Source organism: Myotis lucifugus, unplaced genomic scaffold (assembly GCF_000147115.1).
Source record: "Myotis lucifugus unplaced genomic scaffold, Myoluc2.0 scaffold_16, whole genome shotgun sequence".
NCBI lineage: Eukaryota > Metazoa > Chordata > Mammalia > Chiroptera > Vespertilionidae > Myotis > Myotis lucifugus.
In genome coordinates, this window is record NW_005871064.1 from 2,756,246 (window position 1) to 2,782,091 (window position 25,846).

General features: G+C 51.2%; 1 protein-coding gene across 5 annotated transcripts in view; it reads left to right on the plus strand.

The window, feature by feature from the left end:
• Nucleotides 1-25,846, plus strand: part of ZBTB7C (zinc finger and BTB domain containing 7C) — a 214,582-nt gene that overhangs the window by 87,607 nt on the left and 101,129 nt on the right. For all 5 annotated transcript variants that reach the window (XM_023750855.1, XM_006085113.3, XM_023750854.1 and 2 more), the window contains one exon: nucleotides 114-175. In XM_023750855.1, the coding sequence (XP_023606623.1) occupies nucleotides 114-175 (62 nt within the window). The remainder of the gene's footprint in view (nucleotides 1-113; nucleotides 176-25,846) is intronic.

Below are 25,846 nucleotides of genomic sequence, written 5' to 3' on the forward strand. Positions count from 1 at the left end.
CTGGGAGTGAGAATGCAGGGAAGGCGCAGAAGCCGGAGGTCAGCCAGGAAACTGCCGAAGGATGCTCAGAGCAGATGCTAATATGCTTCTCCATCCGTTTCTTCTCTTTGCAGGAAATGAGCAGGTTTGCAGAGAAACTACTGGCCTGAAATTTAAGACAAAGGCGTCGTTGCTTGTGAGTATGAATTCTGCTTTTTTAGGTCTGTGGTTTGACAGTGTTCCTGAGGAGTGGGCGGGTTTCCCTGTTTGGGGAAGGGAGCGTGACCTGATGGAATTGGCTTTCGGCTCTTCTTCTGGAAGGTGCCTCTGGCTGGGTGGGGCTGGACCAGGACTGTAGGCTTTGAGTGGAAGGCTCATGGTTTGAACCCAGCTCTGCCCTCTAAGTGGAGAGCACTCCCACTGGCTCCTGAGAGAGCGTCCTCCCTTGTGGTCGCTGGCACAGGGAGAGCAGGACTCCTCCGGGGATGAGGAAGATGTGCATTTTTTTCACATTGAAGCCACAAACAGTTTGCACAATTCTAAGTTTGGTGCTAGGCTGACCCTATTCAGCATAGTAAATTCTCATATAGGCCCTTTAACAGTGTGTTAAACTAAGTAAGAGCAATCCTATGACCCAAACCTTTCCTTAAGCTGAGAATATCTGGCACTGGCTGGAGCCTCTGAAATACAAGAGAGGCAGCAGCCGGGGCTCTGGGATGGAGCTGCTGTCAGTCCAGTGTAGGGAGAGAGGACATCTGTACATGAGCCCATCGAAACACTGTATGAACGGGCAGACCGTCCTGCTCTGGCTCCCCTGGCACAGGCAGAAATGCTGGTGACAAAGAGCAGTTGGGAAGACTTCCTGGGGAAGGAGGGAGGAGCAGGGCAGAGGCACCAGGGTGGGAGCACCAATGAATGGCCTTCGAGGAGGCTGTCACAGACGTGGGTCTGATGGGGAGCTGGTGAGGTTGGGCAGGGCCAGGTGGTAAAGGGCTTGGAATGGCTTCATAAATGGTCCATGTGCAAAGAGTCAGGCTGGAATCAAGTGCCCCTCATTTCTGCAAATAAAATTAAGTTTCTGCCAGTTTGTAACTCATGCCATGAATGGGTTTTTCACCTTCCCCAAATTCAAGGTTGTATTTGATGTCACTATATACACTAGATAGATTATAGGAAATTCACATTGGGGATCCTCCCTATATTTCTCTCTCTCTCTCTCTCTCTCTCTCTCTCTCACACACACACACACACACACACACACACACACACACACACACAGCCCTCCCCAGACAGCTGCAGCCTAGGGCCTCCAGACACCATGACATCAATGATGGAGACACACCCTGAGCGCCAGATGGACAGTCACCGGGACAGGTCTCCCTGCGTCCACTTGCTTGTCCCCAGAGCTGCTTCTCCCACAGGGAGCTCTGTGGTGCTATGCCCAGAATGAGGGGCAGCTGGGCTTTATTCGTTTCACAGAGGTTAATTAATTACTTGTTCCAAGCAACCAGAGGAAGCTAGCCGGTTCTAAATGTCAAGAACCGCCACCAGTATTTATGTTGAGTCGCCAATTGCATCACGATCGACACCGCCTCACATGGGCCTCACATGCTCCATCAGGTATTGTCATTGTGCAGGTGACGAGACTGTGGCTCCAAGTAGTTAAATGTTTTGTTCAAGTTCGCTCAGCTAATAAGTGGTGGAGCTGACACTCACACCGACTTTCTGCGGCAGGTAACTAGATATCTGATTACTGGACAGGCCTCCTAGGTCTGCCCCGCCTCCTGCTCCTCCTTCTGGGGAGGAAGAGGACTCCTGTGGTCCCACAGGGGTCTGGTTGGGGAACTCTGTTCTGGATGGTCCCTGTTTTGCTCTGCTGGCTTTCATAGATACATGGTGTCGGCCTGGTAGTCTTTGGCTGGGCAGGAAAGTGATTATGGTTCTGCCCTTGAAGAGGGAGTATCATGTGTGCTCCTGTCACCGGGGGCAACCCTCTGGGAAGACACAGGGGGCCTCCATTTGGAGCCATTGGTGACTGAGTTAGGGTGGATTCCCTGGAAATAGAGCCTGAGACAAGGATTCAGGTGCACTGGATGCATCTAGGGAGAGGTCTAGGGAACACTTGTCCGAGAGAGGAAAGCAGGATGGGGAAGGAGTGGCTGAACAAGGATGGGCCAGCGCAGGTCTCTCCTTGGCCTGATCCATGTGCCTTGGACTGCAGATGTCTGTACCGGAGGCAAGGGGAGGCCTCACCTATCCCCTCATTAGCCATCGGGACCCGGAATGGTGCTGCTGACGCAACCTCCAGGCATCATCTTGACCATGAGAAGGGGCCCGAGTCCATCACAGGTGAAAGTCGCTGGGGAGTGGGTGTCCAGCAGGTGGAGGGGGTCTGAGTGGGGCATCTGCTGCATTTGCCACCATGTCTGCGAGCATCCCTGCTGTGAAGACAGCCAAGTGAGCTTTCACCTGACCCGGCAGTAATCTTCCTTCTAATAAGTCTGCGTTTTAAAGAGTGGGGGTATTCAAATAGGAATCAATGGTGTCAGAGTCTGTTTTCACTGAAACACTGTGTGCCTTTTAACTAATTTTATTCTTAATACAATACCATGGCTCTGAATTAAAAAGTACAGAAAGTATACTCTGCAGTCTTCTTCACATTGTTTCTGGGATTCTGTGTTACTTTCCAATGATGGTTTATGCACCCCAACAAAGGTGTGGTTAAGAGTTCAACGGTTTGGTGATTCTGGTGCAGAATAGGTCCCCATGAGTCCGCAGCAGCCATGCTATTCCAGAGGGATGGAGCTGGAATGGGCCTTTTCTGTGGAGAGAGAGCAATTCCCTGAGTTGGCTCTCAGTGGAATGTTCAAAATCCATAAAAACTTACGAGCATTTCCAAACTCCTTAGCATCCCTATGTAAACAATTGATATCAGAATTGCCAATTATTATTTCCTCATTACGACACATCACATACGAAGAGCTTGAGATGCTGTGGTCCAGCCCTTGAAATTTCCAAACATTTAAAATAATTTTAAACTTCCCTGAATTCACTCTTCATCCAGATTACTGCAGTCCTGCTGCATTGATCACACCATGCCATCTGCATATAGTTCGATGACTTACCGAAATGTGTACTAATCCCCAAGAGTGTTTAGATCCACGTCAGACCGCGTGAATCTTCACCATGGTCCCCTTTAATGAAGTGACTGGACTGTAATTGGGAGGTGCTTGCTTTCTCATCACAGGGGCGGGGCCATGATGGACAGGCTCCTTTGTTGGCGAGCTCCCTGTCGTAGGAGGTGTAGTAGGAGGTGTAGTAGGAGGTGTCGAGAGTCGAGAGTGGAGAGAGCGAGAGAGCGGCTGGGTCATCTGTCAGCTGAGTCACGCAGGAAATCCACCCCACGTGACAGGCAGGCTTAGGAGGCTCTGAGAGTCTGGTCTGTGCAGCTCCTTGTTGTTACTGCCTTTATGGCCATTTGCCTCCCTTGAAATCCAGACGGGGCTCAGCCTGCGTGCTTATCTTCCCAATTTTGGTTTCCCAGGTTTTGCCTAATGCCTATAAATGTCCACATAGAACTTACTGTGGGACCACATAGGCCGGGCATGTATGTTTTTCTCTTGCAAGCGATCCCTTGCTTCTGGTTCTCCTTCATGTTGATGCTCTCTCTCAGGTTGTAAGAAAATCCTCTAACTTTGGCTCGACCTGTTCCAGCCCAAGACAGATGTTGGGGGCACTCCCACAGGCAATGAAAAAAAAATCTCATTTCCGCCCAAGAAATAGAATCATTATCTTGATTGAAATAATATCTTGCCTCAACCTGCAACCAGATAAAGCATCAAATTGGTGGCGTTTTCTTATCGCCACCCAGAGTGTGCAGGACACAGAGTAATGGCCTGTCAGCTGCCTCTGGTGGGGCGGGACTTACACGGCAGGGCCCACAGCTCGCGGCCTGATTTGGGTTACACGATGTCTGGTGCCACGTAGCACGATTCCATTCAGGACAAATATTATATTCAAAGGGGAAGTTAGTGGAGAGCCTAGAACAGTGTAAGCAATAAAAGCAACTATGATTATCGTGATTGTTTTTAATTAGACAGCGTCTCACAGATGGGCGATTGCAGGAGTGATGAAAAGCGGTAGATGTTCACATCCTTTCAGGATGTGAGGGTCCTGGCACCTGTATCCCTAGGCCTGAGCTTCCCAGGACTCCGTCAGAGTAAGGGCATGACTGGGCTTGAGAAGGCAGACAAGGTCCTAGTTTGGGGTGGAGAACAGGACAGCAGAGGCCAGCAAACCAGCATCTTTGGGAAGGAAACAGAGAGTGGGGGACAGCGGGGCAGGGGGTCTGGATTCCAGCCCAGGCCCTCCATTTCCACCAGGCAGCTTTGGCTTTTGGGATTCAGTCTCCTCATTGTTCAGAGAGGGTAAATGGGGGTGTCAGGAGAAGGAGGTGAGGCGATGTTTATGCAAAGTCTATAATGCTGGCTGTACCCTCAGTCCCCCCTGTGCCCTATCCACTGTGGGAGGAGGCTCTGCTTCGTTCTGGGAATGTTTGAGTGCCTACTCTGTGACGGGCACATTCTAACCATTTTGCATGTATTAATTTACTTAATCCTCACAACAATGCTACACATTACAACTTTTATCATCCACCTTTTATAAGTGAGAAGGAACAGAGGGGCTCAGTAAGTCACCCTAGGTCACACAGCTGGTAAGTGGTGGAGCTGGGATTTGAAACCAAGCAGTCTGGTCGGAGCACTTGAAAACAAAATAGACTGCATCAAGACTAAATAAAATAGTTACAGCTTTTGCCAGACCTTCAGCTATAATCCTGTGAGAGGCAGAAACAATTCTAATAGCATCTTTGTAATGTTTCAGGAGGCATAGAGGTGGTTCCTGAGGTAGAGGAGGAGGGTGGAATAATATTCTAGCCAAGATTCCTGACCTTGGGCCCCTGGAGGCTCAGATCCTCCTTCCCAGGGCATCCTGCAAAGCTGTCCCCAGCTGGATGCACACTGGTGTGCAGGACTTGTCCCATTTACCCCCACCTGGCCCACCCCCAGCTTCCCGTAGAATCTTCCTGGGCTCTTGGGCTCTGCTGTCTGTCAAGCCATCCCCAGAGAAGGAAGCCATCCCTCACACACCCCCATGCCTGCTTCACTCTCCTCTCTCCCAGACACCACATAAGTGAAACGAAAGCCTGTGGCTTTAGAACCTTGTTCTCAAGCAGAGACCTGGTCCGTCAGTGAGCGTGCCTCATTACCATGGTAATCACCAGCCGAATGGGGGGATTTTATAATACATTTCCATCAGAAATATGAACAGGTGTGCAGGGAAATCGACATGTATCAACAAGATAGGTGTCGGGAGATTAATATGGATTTAGGATTACTCAAGGAAGCAAAAGAAAAAGAAAGAAGAAATACCTTTGCTTGCAGTCAAGGTCTTTCCAGCCTTACCTCTGGCCACTTCCTGCCACACCCACACCTCCCTCCCACCTGGGCCTTGGAGCTTTTCACTCACAGTCCTCCTTGCCCATCCCTCCCCTTCTCTTCTTTCTGCTGCTTAACCGTCTGTCAAATTCCAGCTCCTCCAAGAAGCCCTCTTTGGTCCACTCAGCCCCCAGGCATCTGCCTTCCCTGGCCTTCTGCAGCCCCACACTGGGCCTTGTGTCCCTGGCTCCCTGCCGAGCTGGAAGGCCCCCTGAAGGACGTGCATTCGTTGACACAACAACCTGGGCCAGCAGACCCAGACCTGCTGACCTGCTCTTACCAGCTGGGTGCTCGGTCCCACCCATGGTCCTCCAGGACAGCGAGCCTCCAGTGAGCTAAGAAGCTCACCGCCTTCCTTGGGCCCCATTAGAAACACCACAGTGACACCTCTGGGCGACTGGAGAGAGCTGAGAGCCAGACTGTGCGGTTCCTTCCAGAGGTGAAGGCGGCGTGGGGGTCTGGGAAGGCATGCAAAGCACTCTTGATGCCTAAGCCTCAGGGTCCCTGAGCCGTCTGGCCCTGGGCCCCCTCCTGAGTCAGTTCTGGCTCTGCAGATGGGAGACCACACTCCTGGGACCAGGAGAGGCCTTCCCGCCCAGCCAAGGACCCCTGGGCTCCTTGGGGTAGGGGGTCCAGTGCAGGTTGGAGCCAAGGAAGAGGCAGCCTCGCCTGCTGGGCCTGACACACGGGCCATCACTTTGTCCTGGGCCCACACGTGTTTCAGGCACAGCAAGTCAGGGTTTCTCTGTCCCTGAAAGGCTTCCTCTTCACTTTGAAGTAGGACAATGCATCAGAGAGGTTGCCAGACTTCTCTGCTTTTACGCGGATGAATAATAAAGAGCCCGAGTGTCTGGGCGCTAATATTGAAAATGTGTCCTGCCACGTGTCCCTCCAGCTGAATTGGTTCCTAAAGAGTCGATAACAAAAGGTTTAAACCAAAAAAAAAGAAAGGCCTTCCTGCACCCACTTTTCTCTCTTTTAATTCCCTTCTTATAATGCTTCTCCGTTAACAGCAAGTTTAGAAAAACACAGTAACATGAAAAGATGAAATGAAGTTGGAACAGGAAGCAGTGAGCCCAGGAGGAGGCTCGGAGCAGCAGCCCTTCAGCCGTTGCTTTTGTTTTGAGCGTGAATGGCTTCGTGGTGGGTCTCCTCGCTGAGCCTGGTAACACCGGCCTCACCGGGGCCAGGCGCTGCCTCCCTCCACAGGTGTCTGCTCCAGGCCGGGCCCTGGCAGGAAACACAACATGCGGCCCATGCAAAGTGGGCGATTTGGATCCAAAGGCCGGTGCAGGGTGTAAGGCAGCCACAGGACCCAGGGCAGGATCCCCAGCACTGAGTGTGGTGACTCCCCTGGGGCTGAAGGGACATGGAGACAGGGTGCTGAAAGCAGAGACAGTGAGGGTGCTGTGGAGGGGGCCACCCTACCTGGGTTGTGACCTGAGGCGCCCCTGAAGACAAGAAGTCCAGGCATAGACATCCGACCTCCACTCTCTCCCTGTCCCTCTCCGGGGGCCCCACTGCTGAGCGGACAGAAGGGAGGGTAGAGGGCAAGGAGCCCAAGGCTGTGGTCTGGAGGGGTCAAGTGGAGACAATGACACATGCCTCTTCCCCAAATGACAGACCAGGGGTGAGGGGGGAGGCAGTATTCTCATCTGGGCAGACCTGACATAAGGGCCTATTTCAGGGTCTTCAAGGGCCCCCTCCCCAATCTATTTTCCAGGGATCATAGTTTTTACTGGAATAATGCTGTCCTGATGGGTTCCCCTGAGAGAGAGGAGATGGGGCCACAGTGAATCCACACTGAAATGCCACATCCAATCCCTCACCAGGAGGAGGTAAAGGCGGGGACTGGAGTAGCTCCAGCAAGGTGCCAAGGGCGTCCAGGAGGGGGCCTTGAAGGAGGGTGTGAGCTGTGGGGAAAGGACTTTGTGGCTGAGGAAAAATGTAGGTCAGGGCCAAGCGCACAGGGCCCTGAGTTCATCCACCGGAGGCTAGCCCTGGGCCCTTGGCCTTGACCTACACTTCCCTCACCTACCACGTCCTTTCCCTTCCCTTGCACCCTCCCGCTGCAGTACCTCCACGGCTCTTGGAACTGCAGGCAGCTCTCAGCTCTGCACCCTCCCCCTTCAGGGCTTATGCTGATGAGAAGCAAGGCCAGTGTAGTGACAGCGCATGGTGATCCAGCCCTCTCCATGCCTGTTCTGAGCTAAGCACTTGCCAGCATAATCGGTTTTAATTGTCCCACAGCCCCTGAGGTGGGCACAGAGATGGATGTCACTTATTCAAGGCCACATTGAACCCCCGATTGATTGTGGATCTGTCTCCTGACCTGGCACCTGCCTAGGGTCCCCTGGCCGATGAGAGCCTGCCCTGCAGAGAAGGGAGCATCATTCATTCACAGGTTGTCATGTACATTTCAAACTGTTTTATTTGGAAAAAAATTCAACTTGCAGAAAAACTGCAAAAATAAAAACAATACAAATACCCTTATATCCTAGACTCATCTGTGGTTGAAGTTTTACCCCATTCCCCTTATCATTTGTGCTCTTTTAATTATTCCTACACACGTTTTGTTTAAGTGTTCACACACACAGAAATACCCCCTCACTGCTTCAGTGTTTCCAAAGGATGGGTATGTGCTCTCATGTAATCACAGTATGGTTGGTCAGTAAATGTAACATTACCACACACTCTCACCTAATTTACCAGTCTACCATCTGTATTCCTATTTCACCAGTTAACCTCACAGTGTCCTTTATAGCGCCTCCGCCTCCAATAACAGGTCCCGTCTAGGGCTGTCTGTTGCTTTTAGTTGTTATGTCTCTGGTCTCCTTTAATCTGGAGCGTTTCGTCGCCTTTCTTTGTCTTGTATGACTTTGACATTTCTTAGGAGTACAAAGTCTCCTTACATTTAATAAAATGTTCCTTCTTTTGGGTTTGTCTGAGGTTTCCCTGTCCTTAGACCCGAGTAGTGCGTTCCTGCCCGATTGCACAGGCAATCTTGGGTTCTCATGCAATCCCATCTGAAGGCACTCACATCATTGGTCCTCATTGGTGATGTTAATTGTGATCTCCCAGGTAAGGTGTTGTCTGATTTCTCCACTATATAATAATTATCTTTTTTCTTCCTTGTAACTAGTTAGTAGTCAATGGGGGGACACTTTAAAATTACTCAAGGACTCTGTTCTTTGTACATGTCCCCCTGGACATACATCATTGATGACTCTGGCCTGATCGTTATCAGGATGGTTGAAAAACGATGCTCTTCCAGCTCCAGCACTGCCTCTGTATTTACCAATCGGCCCTTGGCATTCACCTGCAGCCACAGAACCCTATCTAATAAAGACAGAATATTCAAATTGACCATCACACTGTCACAAAGATGGTGGCGCCCATAACCACAAGATGGCGGCTCCCAGTCCCCTCAGCTCCGCCAGAGTCCCCCAGTCCTTTCAGCCCAGCCGTGGAGGGGAGGGGGCAGGCGCATGGTGCAGCCAGACCCACCCTCAGCCCCCCAGCTGCCCAGGGCCAGCCTGAGGTGCAGGCAAGCCTTGGATGGTGGCTGCCCAGTTGCTCAGGGCTGCCGAGGCTCAGGTAACCAGGGCCGACCAAGGCTTGTGCTGCTGGCAGTGGCAGCAGCAGAGGTGTGATGGGGGCATCGCCTTCCCCTGATAGCAGGGTCGCCTCCCGCCCCTGAGGGCTCCTGGACTGTGAGAGGGGGCAGGTCAGGCTGAGGGACCCCCCTCCAGTGCATGAATTTTCATGCACCAGGCCTCTAGTATATTTATATTGTACGCAGTATGCATTTACAATCCTGAGCAGTCAAATGTATTTATCTGTCTGATACCTATATGGACCGATGAATTCCTGTTTTCTAGGAGTTTATTATTTTTTACTGTAGTCAATTGGTGCTTCAATTTTTGCAGATTTGATCCGTGGGAACCCCTGCAGGCTGACTCCCATGATACTGATAGGCTGCCATTGCTGTCTTGGGGCACTTTCTTACTTTCTGGTGTGACAAGAGGCCGCAGGCTCATCCTGGACCTGCCCAGCACTGGCCTCGCCCTTCTCTGAGGGGTCCTGCTTCCTTTCCGTAGGAGTGGTATTAGACACCACGCTCTGGGCTCTGAGTGTGCGCATTGCTGCTGGTGGTCTTTGCTTCTTGGCCCTTCCAGACAGCAGAACTAGGAAATATGTGCAAGTGTACACATATACATACACATACATTTCATTCAACATACACATGCATATACACTTACATTTTATATGTTAGAAATCATGAGCCCAATTCCAATCTAAGGGTCCTTCTTGTTTCCCCCAACCTATATTTCTGTGTCCTTCCGCAGTGAACACCCAGACTCCCAAAACCATAGACATATTCACTCGTTTGCTCCATCCTATATTACATTTAAAATAGTGTCAGAATTGCTTCACCCATACCACTACAATCAGTAAGCCTTCTTCCCTTCACCCCAACCCACCTGGCTGTGTTCATAAATAACTTGAATTAATCCTTCCTTCCTTCGTTTCTCCCTTCCTTCCTTCTTTTCTTGACCTTCCGTGTGGTTATAGTATTTATTTGAAATGCAGTTAAGTCCACTTTTTCTCAGGTTTCTTTAAGCTTTAGGGATTTATTTTTCTTTCCCATCTGTATTGATTTACTTTTATTTTTTTCATAGGCAGAATAGTAACATACTTTCAAAAGTCAACATTAGCCAAAAGTTATACAAAAGATGTGCCACTCTCTGCTATATTCCTTCTGCCACCCCCCACCCTTGTAGGTAGCCAACTGAATTGTTTTATGCTTACACTTCTAGTGCTTTTTGTAAAGACAAGCACATTTTAATATATTTTAAATTATTTTCTTCTTTTTTTATACAAAAGATAGCATGTTATACATGGTTTTTGGTGCTCTGCTTTATGTATCCAATAACTCCGAGGAAACACTCCATCCCAGTTCATAGGGTCTTCCTCATTCTTTTTCAGAGTTGCATAGTACTCCATGTGTGCATACCATAGTTTATCGCACCACTCTCCTAGGTATGACTGTTTAGGTGGTTTCCTGTAGTTTACACTTACAAATGATGCTGCAACACTTGTGCAGCGGTTTCATATACTTAGAAGTATATCTTCAGGGCGAATTCCTGGCAGTGGGATTGCTGGGTTGAAGAGTAAATGTGTATGCAGTTTTGTTAGGTATTGCCAGATACCCCTTTAGGGTTTGCATCCCAACCTGTTTCCTTACAGCCTTGCCAACTGAAGGTACTGTCAAGTTTAGAAATTTTTGCCAACCTCATGTATAAAATGGTAGCTCAGTGTAGTGTTAATTCACATTTCTCTTATTAGGAGTGAAGTTGAACATTTTTCATATGTCTTAGGATAATTTTTATGTTCCTCGTGTGAATTGTCTATCCTTTGGCCCATTTTTTTATTGCCCACTTTTGAGTTTTTGGTTCTTTGTCCCTCAATTCTTAAGAGCTGTCTCATATACTAGTGATATTAACCCTTTCTCTATGATATATGTGGCAAATATTTTCTCCCCATCTATCACTTAACTTTCATAAAATCTTTTTATGTAGTCAAATTCATCAGTCTTTTATTTTATGGCCTCTGGATTTTCAATCACAGTTAGAAAGCCTTTTCTTACACCCAGGTTATAGAAACACTCAGCCACGTGGAAACATCATTTTTAATGGTAATATTTCACTGAAAAGATAAACCATCATTTTTATATAGATTCTAGAAGATGAATTGGCTGGTGTTCCCGGGCAGAGGGTGGGGTGGGGGGGGGGGAGGAGCAAGTTCCAAGGTGGGAGGTCTGAAAGCCCTGAGCCCAGCTGTTCCCAGGATGGGGACAGAGGCATGTCATCTCTGCCCTGAAAGATGGACACTCCTGTAAGGAATTCAATTTGGCCCTGAGCCACAGCCCAGTGACAGGATCCAGGGAGGGCTGTGGGCACTTCAGAGGAGGGACATTGGGGCAGGTCTGGGGCTAGGGTGGGGAAAATGAGGCACGCAGGGCAAATTTAAGGAGGCCTCACTCTCAGGGTCCTGCAAGTGCCTGGTTGGCACCTTCTTCAAATGTGCTCCCTTGGGGCCTCACTTGCCTCCCCCTGGTCCTGGTCCTTGTTTGGGGAGAAGTAAGAACAGAGCCAGGGTTTGAGGAAAGGAGGAAGTTAAATGGATGGGTGAAGGGGGAGGTATTGTCGGTCAGGCACTGAGCATGGTGGGAGGAGCACATTCTGTCCAGCAAGGCACTGGCCCAGCCGGGGAGTGAAGAGATGGGGTGGGAAGGAGTCTAGATTTCATCCTGGAGGTGGTAGGGAACCACTTCAGGACTTTAAGAAATTCTGTCCAATTTGGGAAATTGGAGAGCGGACTCTTCCCAGGGCTGGTGTCTAGATTAAACATGATAATCAATATAAACATTGTCAGTTGCATAAGGCCTGGCATGGAGTGGAAGCTCAATAAACATTAGTTTCCTGTATTTTGAGGGAATTTGCTGATTTTCTTAATTAGGTGTCAGGTCTATGCCCTTGACCCAGTGGGAGTCACGATGTAGGAGTAGGAAATTGTAACAAACAAAACTTAAAGTAGACTAACCGTTCTCTGCCGTGGGAAGAGGAAGAGGCTTTGTCCAGGACCATAAGAAAGTTGGAGCTGGAAGGCAGCCTTGAGGTGTCCATTGGTTAATGTTTGTGCTCCCACGAGTCTTCTTAGGAGCGATATGGATGCTGGCTTCCCCCACCCCCCGCCCCGGCCCTGGAAAGCTCCTGTGCCTCTCCCCGGACCTTCCAACAGCCTTGTCTCCTCCCTGAACCACGCTGACTGGGAAGGAGACAAAGCAAACACCTAGAAGGAGGCAAGAGGCAGGATGGGGAGAGAGCAGCAAGCCCACTGGCCCGTCTCCACCCCCAGGCCCACACCCCTGAGGGAGGGGCCGCTGAAGGACACCAGACCTGTCATTTCCCTCCTGTTCTCAGCAATGGACAGGTGAAGGCCATTCCCTGTGGCCCTGTGTGTCAAGTCAATCAAGTTTGTGGGGAAAATAATAAGTCTGCAGTCATGTGGCCAAGCTCGTCCTTCAGATCTCATGTATCTGCCTCTGTCCCCGGCTCCGCTGATTGAGGCCAGGAGGCGGCTGACTCTCCCAGAGCACATTTGAGGAGGGAGGCCTGTGGATGCCTATGTGGCTCCCCACTCCCACCTCTCACACCAGGAGGGCCTCCCCTCCTGCCCCCTGCAGCCTGAAGCTCTCTCTGGGAGAACTGAATGATCCTGGAGCCGAAATGATCCTGGAACCGAGTCTCAGAGGGCACCAGCCCTACCTCCCCTCCAACCCCCTACTCTGCTGGGCTTCTGTAAGTGGCCGCCTCATGAAATTTAAAGGGTAGTTGTGAATGAGACTGCCTGCCCTTTCAGTCTGAACTAACTGAGAACTTTTCATTCAGCTTTGAATCCCCCAAATGCTGAGCACAGCCCATCAGTGATGACTGAGTTGCTGCAATGCAAATAGAGTTGCTGCAATGCAAACAGTCTTTAGAGACAGGAAGGACCAAGCTTGAACTCTGGCTGGACACTTAACCTGTCTGACCTCTATTTCCTCATCCATTAAATGGAACGATCATATCTGCCTTGCAGGGCTATTGCATCAGATAAGTAGGCAGCGTGTCCAGCACAGAGCCTGATACCCAGTTGGCACAAGTCCATTCATTCACAGACACTGTGTGCCTAGTAGTGTCGGGCTGCGGGGCAGCCAGAGGACAACAAGCTAAGACTCCAGTCTGTTCTGCACACCGATGTGGAGAGCCCACTCTGTCCAGGTCGTGCTGAGGCTGGGACTGGGGTGATGGATACAGCATCCCCCCCTCAAGGCATTAACCTCATTCCAATCATAGGGACAGTGGGTTTTCCAGGTCCTTCCCAGCTGCACAGCTGCTGAGATCAGCTCCCAGAGTTTGGTGGTGGATGATTTGTGGGGAATTCCTCAGGGAGTGGAGGGCCTGGCCTGGGTGGGGAAGTGCGAGCTGGGAGGGAGAGGGGACTCACAGAGGGCTGGTTCCTGATCTCATATTGCTCCTGATGTGCCACACCCATCGCTCTCCCTGGATGGGGGGAGAGGGCCAGAGCAGGCCCGTTTCCTCCTCTGGTGAAACGAGGTGTCGGCCAATCTGGGGAAGAAGCCAGGACATCTGCTTTGTCCTGCCTTCAGAGCCAGCCCAGAGCGCTGCGAGCCAGGGGCCCACAAGCACAGGCAGGACATTATTATAATTATAAGGGAAAACAGGTGTAAAGTGGGACTTTCCTGGCAACATAAAACTTCAGGAGCCAGTGTAATTGGCTATAATTTCTCCTCTCCGTTTTGTCCCTGATAAAAAGAAAGAGAACCTCACACCCCCCTCCAGGGAATTAACGAGTTGTGTGGCCCTTGGGATATCAGATCACCTTTCCGACCCCTGGCTTCCTCACTCACAAACTTCATTCCTTCGTTTTGTGCCTCCCATGTGCAAGGCAGTGTGTCGGGTACTGGAAGTCCAGAAGTGACCATGGCAGGGCCGGGGCATGAGTCCAGCACTCTCAGCCTGTGGGGTCCCCGCCCTGCCAGACACACAACTGCAGCCCGTGAAGATGTGATCTGGTTTGGGAGCGGAACAAACAGTTAAGGAACAGCAGGGCACGGCTGTCTCTGAAAGATGTCCATTAGTGCAGATAATGACAAGGAAAGGAGACCGGGAGGTGGGGAGCATGTGCCCCTTTTACGGAAAAGGAACCTGGACTCAGAGCTGGGTTCTGTGCTCAGTGGCATCCAGCCAGGAGGTGGTAGAGTTGAGGTTCGACCCCAAAGCTGCCTCACTATCAAGTCTGTGCTCTCTCCTTACCCCTCCCCTTTCTCGTGTCTCACCCTTGCTTGTCTCCCCTACTCATCCCCATGTAGCCATCTGGCCAGCAGACTCTGTGACATAGACAGCCCCCCACAGAGACAGGGCCAGAGCCCGGGACCACCTGTAACACTCACCAAGGGCTGCGGGGATCTTAGCTCAGCCACATCCCTTCCATGCTCTCAGATTCCACAGCTGGGAAGTGGACCCGATAAAACTGCTCTTTCTAATCTTCCAGCGTGGAGAGGGTGTGATAAACATTCTAGAACTCAGAGGAGGGGAAGCTAGAAGATGCCACTTTTATGCTTGATGCAGAAGACACGAGACCAATAAATACCATTCTTTAGGCGCCTGCCATTAGAATATTAACTAGCACATTGTCCCAGGCAGAGAAAATGATTTGACTGGGGTCTCACAGGACAAGATGAGTAGATCTCAGGTCTCCTATCTCTTTCATCTAGTGCCTTTCCTCTGAATATCAGCCACCCTCACTTCTTCATAAGCACCTAACTGGGTACTGTATTCTAGATAAGACTATGCATAAAAGACACGACAAGTGCTGTTGCTTTCAACTCGCTCCCCTGAGACAACTCAGGTTTTTATATTTAAAAAAAAAATCATTAGTGAGAATGAGCAGTTTCCATAATTTTAGTGGACCTTTATACTTCATGTTTTTCCTTATTGATTTACAGGAGCTCTTTGTATATGATAGATTTAAACCTATGTCTCTTAAATAAAACACCAATATTTTCTCCCAGTCTGTTGACTTTTAAGGTGGATTAATGTGGTAACTTGGTCATATAAAACTTTTTTATCTTTTAATCAAACCCATCACTATTTTTCTTTTATCTTATGGGGTTTGTGTCATGTTTAGGAAAACCTGCAAATTGACCACATATTTGTCAAAAAAAACCAAAATAATGTTGTCAGAGTTGCAGGATCTGAAAGCTTAGCGCCGAGATCAAGGAGATTGTCTTGCAGTGAGCAAACGTTCTGGGGGCTTCTTTGCAGGGAGCCTCTGACCAGGCAGCCCAGGACAGCTGTTGACCAGCCCAGCCTCCACCCTGAACGCCTCACAGAGCACCCCAGCTTCTGTGCCAGGCTCTGCCCTTTGCTCCCACAGGTGAAGGCCTAGCTGGAAAGCTCAGTGAAGGGAACACTGACCGTTGAATTCTCAGAGTGTGTTTGCCTGGTCACCGAGGCCATATCAAGGCCTGGGGACATTTTCCCCCCTTTTGGTAGCCCTGTCCTCCTCCCCCCCTCTCCTTCCCGCATTCTAAAAGGAATCTGAAAATCTACTAGGACTGGATTATGTGGGCGGGCACCTCTATCTGACTGTTGTTGCTTTTATGGGAAACTTTTCACGGAGCCGAATACAGAAAATTACCTTTTTAAACACACCATTCAGTGTCATTTTATAAGATCTGCAGTAATTGCCCAGCATCTTCTCAAAGGAACCTTGAAATCCAGTGGCTGCTGTGTGACAAAGGAGCGGGAAGCTTGGGTAACCAGCAAAGCACTGTTAATCCTGTGGGGGCTCATCCTTACTAATTCGTTGTTCCTGGCGAGGGGGAGAACGATTGCTTTGCAACGCTTCTTGGAGGGGCCCAGAATCTATTGGCGCAACCTAGCAGCGTGATGGCTGTACTTCACACCCAAATAAGTAACGCAAGCCTTTGGAGTCCGCATATCACAGGGCCACATACTTTCATGGTGCATTTTTTTTTGGGGGGGGGCGAAGGGAGGGGAGCAGGGCTGAGTAGTGGTCAATTCCAAAGAAAAGAGGCAAGAAATGGAGACTCCAGTAAGGGAGCAGCTGGCGAGGGGAAGGAGCTGAACTAAAGGCTCAGAATAGCTGGTTCTGGTGCCAAGGGTGAAAAGGGCAGAGGAAATGGGTAGGCTGGGGCCGTGGGAGGAGCAGCCGACTGGGAGGGGAAATGAGGGTGGGTGTGCGGCTATGGCTTGGAGATGGCTCGGCCATGGAAAGTTTTCAAAGTGGAGATTCAGGAGTGGGTGGGAGGCCTGTGAGGGTGGAGGAAGGGTCTGGACTTTGCCTCTGGCCAAGGAGGGACCGGACACACGGCTACTACCCCCGGATGGCCACTGTGCAGAAAGCGGGCACAGGCTGCTCAGGTGGAAGGGTGGGATGGGGTTCAGCTGGCAGAGAGAGGCTGGGCTTAAACAGGGTGGGGCTGGGCTCGGCCCTGGGCTTACTGCTGAGGAACCCCCTGAAGAAGGAGGAAGAGACCAGGGCTGGGTTTGGGGAGTGGGACCCCGCATTAAAAGCTCCCCCTTCCCCATTCAGGAAGGACAATGCTACTGAGCCACCGCCTTGTTCAGTGTGCAGGTGCCCAGTAAGTGTCGGTAGCTTCATTGGCTGAGTCCTCAGTGGTTTGTTTCCGTGTGGACAGCAGCTTCCAGGGCCACTTCAGCAAAACCATCACCAAGTACTAGTATTTATCGAGCACCTACTGGGTACTGTGTTCTAGAAAAGACTATGCATAAAAGACACGACAAGTGAGGTGCAGTAAGCAAAAAGAACAAATATGGCCCTGGCCGGGTTGACTCAGTGGATAGAGCATTGGCCTGTGAACTGAAGGGTCCCGGATTTGATTCCGGTCAAGGGCACATGCCCGGGTTGCGGGTTCAACCCCCAGTAGAAGGCGTGCAGGAGGCAGCCAATCAATGATTCTCTCTCATCATTGATGTTTCTATCTCTCTCCTTCTTCCTTCCTCTCTGAAATCAATAAAAATATATATTTTTTAAAAGAGCAAATATGAAACCATAACACTGAGCAGCCCCTCCCTCTCTCAGAGCCAGCTAGCATCCTAGAATCTCAGCCCCTCTCTTACTCTTGTCAGCGCTGACTACTAAAAGGAACATGGTGAAGTGGGTGGAGCGTCACTAGGAGTCAGAGAGGGACTCCCGGCTCAGCTCAGTGTCTTGGCCTCCTGGTCCTCATGTCTAGAGCGTTCAGCGTGGCCCCGGCCCCACGTGCCTTGCAGGGCTGTGGGAACAATGCCTTCCACTTGGGGCTCCGGTTGCTGTTCACGCCATGCCTTACCTGCCCCGCCTGCCTCCTGAGCCGCAGTGGGCAGCAGTGAGGAGCATGTGGAGGTTTCTTTATCCTGGCTGTTCCCACCCACATGCTCTGTCCTCTGCACAGAGCCCTGGCAGAAAGCCTTTGTTAGGACGTTTCCTTTTGTAGGGAAGGAGCCCGGCTGAGAGAGGTGAAGTGATGTGTCCAAGGACACACATCCCGCTTGGGCTGGCAGAGAAGAGACAGAAGTCTCCCCCCGCCCTGCTTCCCAGTCCAATGCTCGGCCTCTCCCAGGGGAGATCCGGAGACAGCACCCACAGAGGGTGCGTCAACTGCAAAGGGCCAGGGCGGTGCTGTTGCTTTCAATTCGCTCCCCTGAGACAACTCAGGCAAACACCACACTCTGGCAGCGAGTGCCAGGCACTTGACCTCCCCGTGTCCTCAGCAGCTTGTGTCAGAATTCCCCTCTGGACAAAGCTGGAGATGCAGGGCTCCAGGAGAATCGCAGACGTTGCTCCCAGGAAGCAGAAATGCCCTGGAAATTGCCTGTTTTGTCTTTTAAAATCATTGTCGGTTTTTCATTCTTCTCCATCATTATCTCATTTTTTTAAATATAAACCGAATGCATTTCCCCAAAAAAGTTGAATAAAATTGAGCATCGGAAAGATCTGCCATGTAGCATCCTGTGTAGCGTCTGCCACACACCGCAGTGTGCGAGTCACGGACGCACTTGCCTTCTGGTCCTCATGGCATCCCACACCAGTACGGTTCCCCTTGCTGGTCTGAAATGTCCTCCTCTAAGCAGTGAAGGGTGGTGCGTGTCCACCGGGGACCCTGGGACTTTGTGACCTTACTTGTTTACAGGAATATGTTCAAATAGGTTGATGCCATCACTTGATCAGCAGCAAGGTTTATGGATGGTCTGGGTTTCAGATTTACTGAGAAGGGATAGGGCTCTGCTCTCTTTATGTGCTGGGTGCTGTTGTCATCAAGGACAACAATTCTAATTTGGGAACGGGGAGGGGCCGTGATGAGGACTTAATGGGTTACTACATGTTAAGTCATTTGAACAGTGCCCAACACATAGTAGGTGCTTAATAAATGTCTGGAGCTCCTTCCGTGTGCAGAGCTCTGTGCTGAGCTTCCTGAGAGATCCAGAGACGGTCAAGGCCCATTCTCTGCAGTCAAGGGGCTTGGCCTTTGCTTAGAGATTCAAGCTGGTCTCTCAGGAAAGAAGAGCCGACAAGGAAATGCATCATCCAAGTGCATGAATATACTTATTGGAGGGGTCGGAAGAGGGGGAGGAGGCGGGCGGGGAGAACAAGAGAGGAAAGTTCTAGTTGCTGAATATGTGCATGTACAGGTGTGTACGTGTGTACATGTGGGTGTTTGCCAAAAGAGCGTGGACAGCGTTTGCCCCAGAATGGTTGTGTTGCCTGTGGCTGTGAGCGGGAACGCGCCTGCGGTGAGCACAGGAGCAAACCCTTGTGCATAACCCAGGGTGTGATTAATTTAATTATTTCAAAAGCCCCTTCGCCATTTCACGAGGGTCGTGCCCCTGGCTGTGGGCTGGAACACAACTGCAGCAGGTTTCAATAAAATCAATTAATTTAATTTGATTTGGTTTTATGTACTTGGAGCTGGTGCCTCTTGAACTCAGTATGAAAATTATTGCAGAATAAAAATGCATATTAGTCCTCAAGCTCCGTGTCCTTGGGCTCTCTTCAGGGAGCCTGCAGGCTGATCACAACAGCAAATCCCCCCTGGCCTGGCAGGGGCCGCTGCTGCCTGCCATCCCACTGGCCACCCCTGCAGTGTTTATGGAGGCTGCCGGGGCTATTTGTATGGCTCTCTCACTTCCCGGAAGCACTTTCTCACCTGGCAGTGAAGCGAATGCATTTTCATTTTGCTTTTATGAAAGGAACTCAGAGAGGTTCAGACAGCTTACTGGGGTCTTTTGTTGGGGTTGTTGCTAACTAAATTACTTGGAGGCAATATGTTGCAGTGGATTAAGTTAGCCTGGGTTGTGCCCCTGAAGAGACGTGAACTTGGATGAGTCCCTTCACTTCACTGGACTATTGTTCCTCATCTTTAAGTGAGGGGCTGGACGCCTGCTTGCAAGACTCCTTCCAGCTCAAAGAGCCATACGTCCTGGGACAGCTGGTCTTCTGCCTGGAAAAGCCCATCCAGGGTGGAGCCCCATCTCCTTCACTAAAGAGGGCTCCGCCAAGTTCATGGGGTGGTTGGTGGGAGTGAGCCATGCACCTCCAAGGAGGAGTGGCTTCTCCCCCACGTTCCTACAGATCAGAGCAAGTGCTGCTTTCAACAAGATGGAGGGGTGCAGCTCAGGGGGCCTAGAAAGCATCCCACCCACCCTGTTATTTTACAGATGAGAGAACCCCGTTCCAGAGGCACAGCCATAGCCACAGACAGTGACCACATTTAGCCATTAGAGGGTGGTGATTTTACTCGGGCCGCATTTCCCAACTGTCCTTTTTTTCATTCCTTGTCCTCCTGTCAGGATGGGAGAGAGATGGCCAAACCAACTTTGGGGCCTCCCCAGTAGGGTGGATGCTGCCATCAGTCATTCCGGAGCACCTACATCCCCTCTCAAACTCGGTGGCTGCCCCCTTGATCCTGCTGGGAGAGGGTTAGGGTGCGGTGCCATTCAGAAACAACCCCGCCGATGCCTGAGAATCACCCTTACAGTTTGTTCATTCCTGTAGGTGCTGAGGGCATGCCCCTCCCACACCCTTCTCCTGGCCTGGCATTGGGAACTGCGCTTTGATCCCCCTGAGTTAGTGGCTGTTTTTTTCACAGGCAGCTTATCTCCCCAGAGTCCCATGTAGCAGACAGGGAGCCTGTCCTCTCCATCCCCATGCTCTTCGCTTTGTCCAGGCCTCCCATTCACCGAGAGGCACCTGCTATGTGCCGAGAACTGCCCTGGACACTCTCATTTAAGCCTGCACTGGCTCTGCAAAGTGGGTGCTGCTGTCACTGTTTTACTGTTGGGGGGACTATGTCTCAGAAAGGAGAGATCATTTTTTCAGGGTTGCACAGCTACTAAGGGACAGGGCTGGGATTCAAACCCACAAGACTCTTGCACCACACCTAGTGGCCTCCCCTCCCAACAGACCTTTAATGGCAGATTATACTGTACTTGCCGAACAGCAGATGCGCCCCAGAGAAAATAATTGATGTAAAGTATATGAATTAATTGTAATGAATATATTAATATTATATAAATAATTAAGATGATGTTGTTGATTTAGATAATATGTTATTATTACTTAGATGATATATAATTAGTTGTGTAAGTAATTATAGATTATATAATTCATACAAATAATAAGCAATATAATTAATATTAAGCAATGTGCCAGGTAACAAAATTTACAACACGCCATGAGGTGGGTTCTTTATTACGTCCATTTTACAAATGCAACTACTGAGGCATAGAGGAGTGACCTGCCCAGGGTCACCCAGAAAATAAGTGAGCTGGGCTTCCCTCCTGCCCGGACAGTGAGGCCCAGCCCCTAGCCTCCTTGTTGGAACAAGATCTCAAAGCGAATTGGGGTCCCTGCCTTTGGCTCTTCCAGGCTCTCAGTCTCAGGTAGAAGGTGCTGCTATCCGGGAAGGAGGCCTGGGGGTGGTGTGGGTGGTATTTGCGCTTCAGGGATGCCTGCAGCTGGCACTGCCCTCCACCCAGCTGATAGCTGCAGCTTGGCTGGGTGCCTACCTGGCCCACACTGGGCCTTGGCAGGGAGCCTTGCCTGCTGGTGAGGGGAATGGGACGGCAGGGGTGAGGGTCCAGCTCTGCATTCTCCCCTCCTGGCCCTCAGGCCCCTCCCTACTGCCCGCCCCTCTCCCTCTGGGTGAGTGCAGTTCCCCGGGGTTAACTGCCCTCCCGCAGGGGAGGCAGCGGGTGAGGAGGTCGGGCTGGGGAGTGAGAATGCGGAGGAGAGGCCAGAGAAACAGGCTGGGGCCGAGAGGGGCTGGGGAGGACAGGGGGCGGGGATGCCCCAGAGGAGGGCCTGCGCAGGGGAGAGGGCGGGAACCTGGGGCGCCTGCAGGCTCCGGAGGGAGTGCAGGGGTAGGGGGCCTGTGCTGTGGCGGGGTGGAGCGGCTGTGGTTACATCACGTTCCCCAGGCTGCTTTCTCAGGAATCAGGCCAGGGGGCTGGCGGGAGGGAGAGGTGGGCGAACCAGTCTGAACCAGCCAGGCAACTCCAGGGGCGTGGGCCCAGCAAACTGGGGTGCTGCCCAGCACCCTCTACCCTCACCACCCTCGGGAATTTGTGTAAATCCACCCCGTTGGTTTTACAGTCCCCCCTCCCCATTCCGGCCCCACCCTCTCTCCTGACTTGCCTTGCCTCCCCTCCCCTTCCCTCTCCCTGTTGGCTCCTCCAAAGCATAGGTTAGCCAAAGGGAGGCACCAAGGCCTTGCCCTCCACTTTCCCACTCCCGCCCCCCCCCCCCCCTCCTGGGGAATTCAAATCCGGTGCTGCCCTCCCTTTCTCTGTCCCTGCACCCGCCCTTTCCCCAGCCCTCTGGGTCTTAGTGAAGGAGCTTAGCTAATCAGCCCCAGGGGCCCTCCCTCCCCCACCTAGCCCTTCAGGGGCCTTTCAGGGTACCTACTCTCCTCCTCCAATCTTTGGGGCCTGATGCCACAGGCCTTCAGGCCCCTGCTGGCCTCTCCCTGTGGCCAGTTCAACTTCTACTTCATCCCCTAGACTTCCTATATTTCCAGGTGGTGAATCAGAAGCCCTGCCGTGGAATGGGGGACTTTGTGGGTTGCTGAGCTTATGTCTGTCACAAGCTTGGAGCTCTTGGATCAAGATGGCCACTATCTATCCATCAGGGCTGATATCTAACAGATTAAATAACAGGGATCTTTAACAGAACTGGACCACGGGTTTCATCAGTCATGGACTGAGGGCTTTGAGCCCCAGAGCGGGAAGTGGCCTGTCCCTGTCACACAACTCCTTAGTGGTGGAGCTGGACCTCTAGCCCACCTCCTCGCTCCCTTTCCAGGGAGCTGTGATTTTAGGGTAGCTCTGTGTTAGGACCCAGCTTAGCACCTGCATGGCACAGAGGAGATGCTCAGTAAATATTGGTGAGGTGAACAGCCCTCAGAGGGGAAACTGGAGAAATATATCATTTGGGAGAAGACCTCCCCTACCTTCCCTCCTGACCCACACAGGCTTGAGGATCTAGTCCCTTCCCACTGAGTGTACGAGTGGAATGTTCCTCTGGCCAGCAGTAACCGTCATGTGGAGACTGGCATCAGCTTTGGTCACTTCAAGCCCCGTCATTGTGCCCAAGGAGACTGTGGGTCTGGAGGTAGGTCTAAGCCAAATTGGCAACTCCAGGTCAGAGTGATTAATGCTGGGACTCTTCCATTCATTGTCCTCAGCCAGTATTGGAGCAGGTTGCAAAAGATGGAGGCATGTCTGTTCCTGCAGGTCTTGTCATCCTGGGGCCCTGCCAGCCATTGTGTTAGGAGACCAGAACCTCGGGGCCAGAGGCCCCTGTTGCCGGCTCCGGGCTGCCCAGGGCTCTGGGTCTTGCCTGCTGGACCTGGGCTATTCACGAGCACTGCTATGGCAGCTGGGGCTGGAAGAGCAAAAATGGGAGAAATTCAAGTCAGTCGGGCACCTATTATCCGTTCTATTAAAGTATTAGGAGAGGAAATAGGCTGCAGTGAATGATTAAAATAGTGCTTCCGGTTTTAGTAGAAGCTCATGAACTTGGCTCTTATTGATTTGGAGTTTGGGAGAGTGGAGCTTGGCTGTAGTAAGGCCACCTTTGCACCGTCTGTGAACACAGAGCCTGATGAATAAGTTAACAGTGAACACATGATTTAGAGTAGGAAGGAAGGCGCGTGCATGAGACTTTCTTGTGATGACACATTTTGACCAGAAGCAGGTCAGTTCCATTCACCTTCATTTTCTGTGTGCCAGGCCCTGGGCTAAGTGTTCTATAAGCATTAATTTTTTGAATCCTCATGAGAACCCTCTGAGGTAGGAATTATTATTCTTCCCATTTTACAGACAAGTGAGGCTGCTAGTTGGAAGACTGCCAGGATTCGCACCAGGACAGTCTGGCACTAGGGTTCGTGCCCTTAAACACCACATGTGCAGCTATTTTATGTGTTAGGATAAGGGGGATAGGACATTAAAAAAAAAAAGGACAGGTCATGGCCCCTATCCCTGCAGATGCTTCTGATATGGCTGGGCCTGGAATATAGTAGGTGCTCAATAAGTGACTTAATTAGTTAGGGAATGGTAAAGGCATGGGTTGAACTCCTTGAGGGAAGAAGTGGGTTTGAATCTCTCCGCATTCCCCAATGCTTTGTGCATAGGAAACATCAAATAACCAATAAGATTTAGGAACTGAGGGTGGGAGAGGTCAGCATGTCTGGCCTGGGCATTTTTCAGATGAGGAGACTGGCCCATGAGAGGGAAGGGTTGTGCCCGAGGCTACAGGGGTTCCTGGTCTGCTGCTTCCTCCGTCCAGCGTTCTGATACCCAGGAGGTAAGGTGGGCACTCTTCCCCTTGGCCTCTCCTTGCCATCCTCTGCATTTGGAGTCCTCCCTCTTCTCTTCCCAGCAGGCAGTGCAAGGGACATGGAGACACTTACTCCGGTTGTTTGTTGAATGAACAAACACCTCTCCTCACTGCCAAGAGAGTCTTGCAGAAGAAGGCCCTGGAGCCACGAGAAGGCAGGTCCACCAACAGCCATTGGGAATTCTGCAGCTCTGGCTCCAGAACACGGCCTCCAAACTCACAGATGAGAGAGTTGAAAGGGGTCGTTCATTGCCCCCTCTCCACCTCCCAAGACCCTCATTTTACTGATGACAGCAGTGAGGACCTGGAAGGGAGTAGCACTTGCCCAAGGACACACAGCGCCTTCACTGCAGAGCTGGGCTAGAAGCAGGACGCCTGCCTCCCACTTTGGACCCTGCTCTTTAGCGCATGGGCCCCTGGCTTTGGGGAAACACAGTTCAGTCCCATGGTCATCCCGTAGCCTGTTAGGGCCAGCATTATGAGAAGGCCAGCCAGGGCTTGTTGGCCCGACACGTTTGCAGCCCTCCCCAAAGTCATTTCTGATGAGTGCCCTTGGCAGCAACTAGAACAGATCCACCAAAGCAAAGAGGAGGGGCAGGAGGAGGAGGCCAGAGCTGGGAGCTGGTATTTGGTGGGAACCTGGACATAATGAATTTGTCAACTCATCCGGCCCAGATACCATCTTGTTCCTGCTTGGCACTGGTCTGTCCAGCCTGTGTGTTCTTCTTTGGCCAAGTCCTAGAAGGGAGAGGAAGTGGCACTGTCCCCAGGGCACTGGGGAAGGTTGCCAGCTGCCCGCTCCCCACCTGCATGAGGCTCTAGCCCCTCTCTCCACCCCCAGGGACGCCTTGACGGACACTGAGTGGGATGAGACTTTCTCCCACAGGATGGAGCACAGGGGCTTGGGTCCTGCCATTGGGCGGGTTTGGTTTGGGGGCTGCAGAGGAGGGCTTTGAGCTGGGAGTTTATGTGTTTATCATGTTTGTGTGGCTCTTTATTATGTGTCGGGGACTTTTCTGAGCACTTTATAAATATTGGCTCAGGTAATATGTGTAGACCAATAACTTTTCCAGGTGAGGACACTGAAGCAGAAAGAGGCTAAGGAGTTGTCTAAGGTCACGCAGTGAGCAAGGGCAGAACCGGATGCAGAATCTGGCTTAGAGTCCATGCTTGCAGCCCTGATTCCAGCTGCCTTTCTGCTGGGACAACCAGATTCTTGCCATTTTGACAAATACTTTAACCAACCCAGTGTCAGTTTCCTCATCTATAAAATGAGGATAATAATATGAACTCTGCATTAACCCCTCATGGAGTAACTCTGAGAAATGGGGAGGGCTCTACAGACAGGAGGGCTGGTTCCTATCCACCCATTTCCCAGCTGAGGTTGATCCATCCCACTGCTTACTTGTCACCCTTCCCCCTCCCTCCCCACCCCCCACCCCGCCCCCTGCCCACCTTCAGATCAGCAGGTTTGGGCAGCAATGACCTGGTGGGACCAGTGAGGAGAATGCTGGACCCCCTTTGCCCATAGTGACCTTCCCATGTTCAACCCCAAACCAAACATATTGTCTAGATGTTATTCAAATGATATTTCTATTATTATTATTTATTATTCCTTTTGCTCTGAATACCCTTGTTGATTGGAAAGCTCTTCTTGGTGAGTACAGCTAAAGCCACAGAGGGGAAGCCAGCCGAGCCCCCCAAAGCTCTGCTCACCCAGACTTGGTGGCTCCTCGGCCCCACCCTTCCCTTCCCAATCCCAGCATGCCCACTGCAGACCACTAGGTAAGTTTCCTGGAACTCCTGGCCTGTGTTCCCAAGATGCGTTATTCCACCCCCAACACCTAAGGCTGGAGAAACCCTCTGGGTGACAGGTAGGG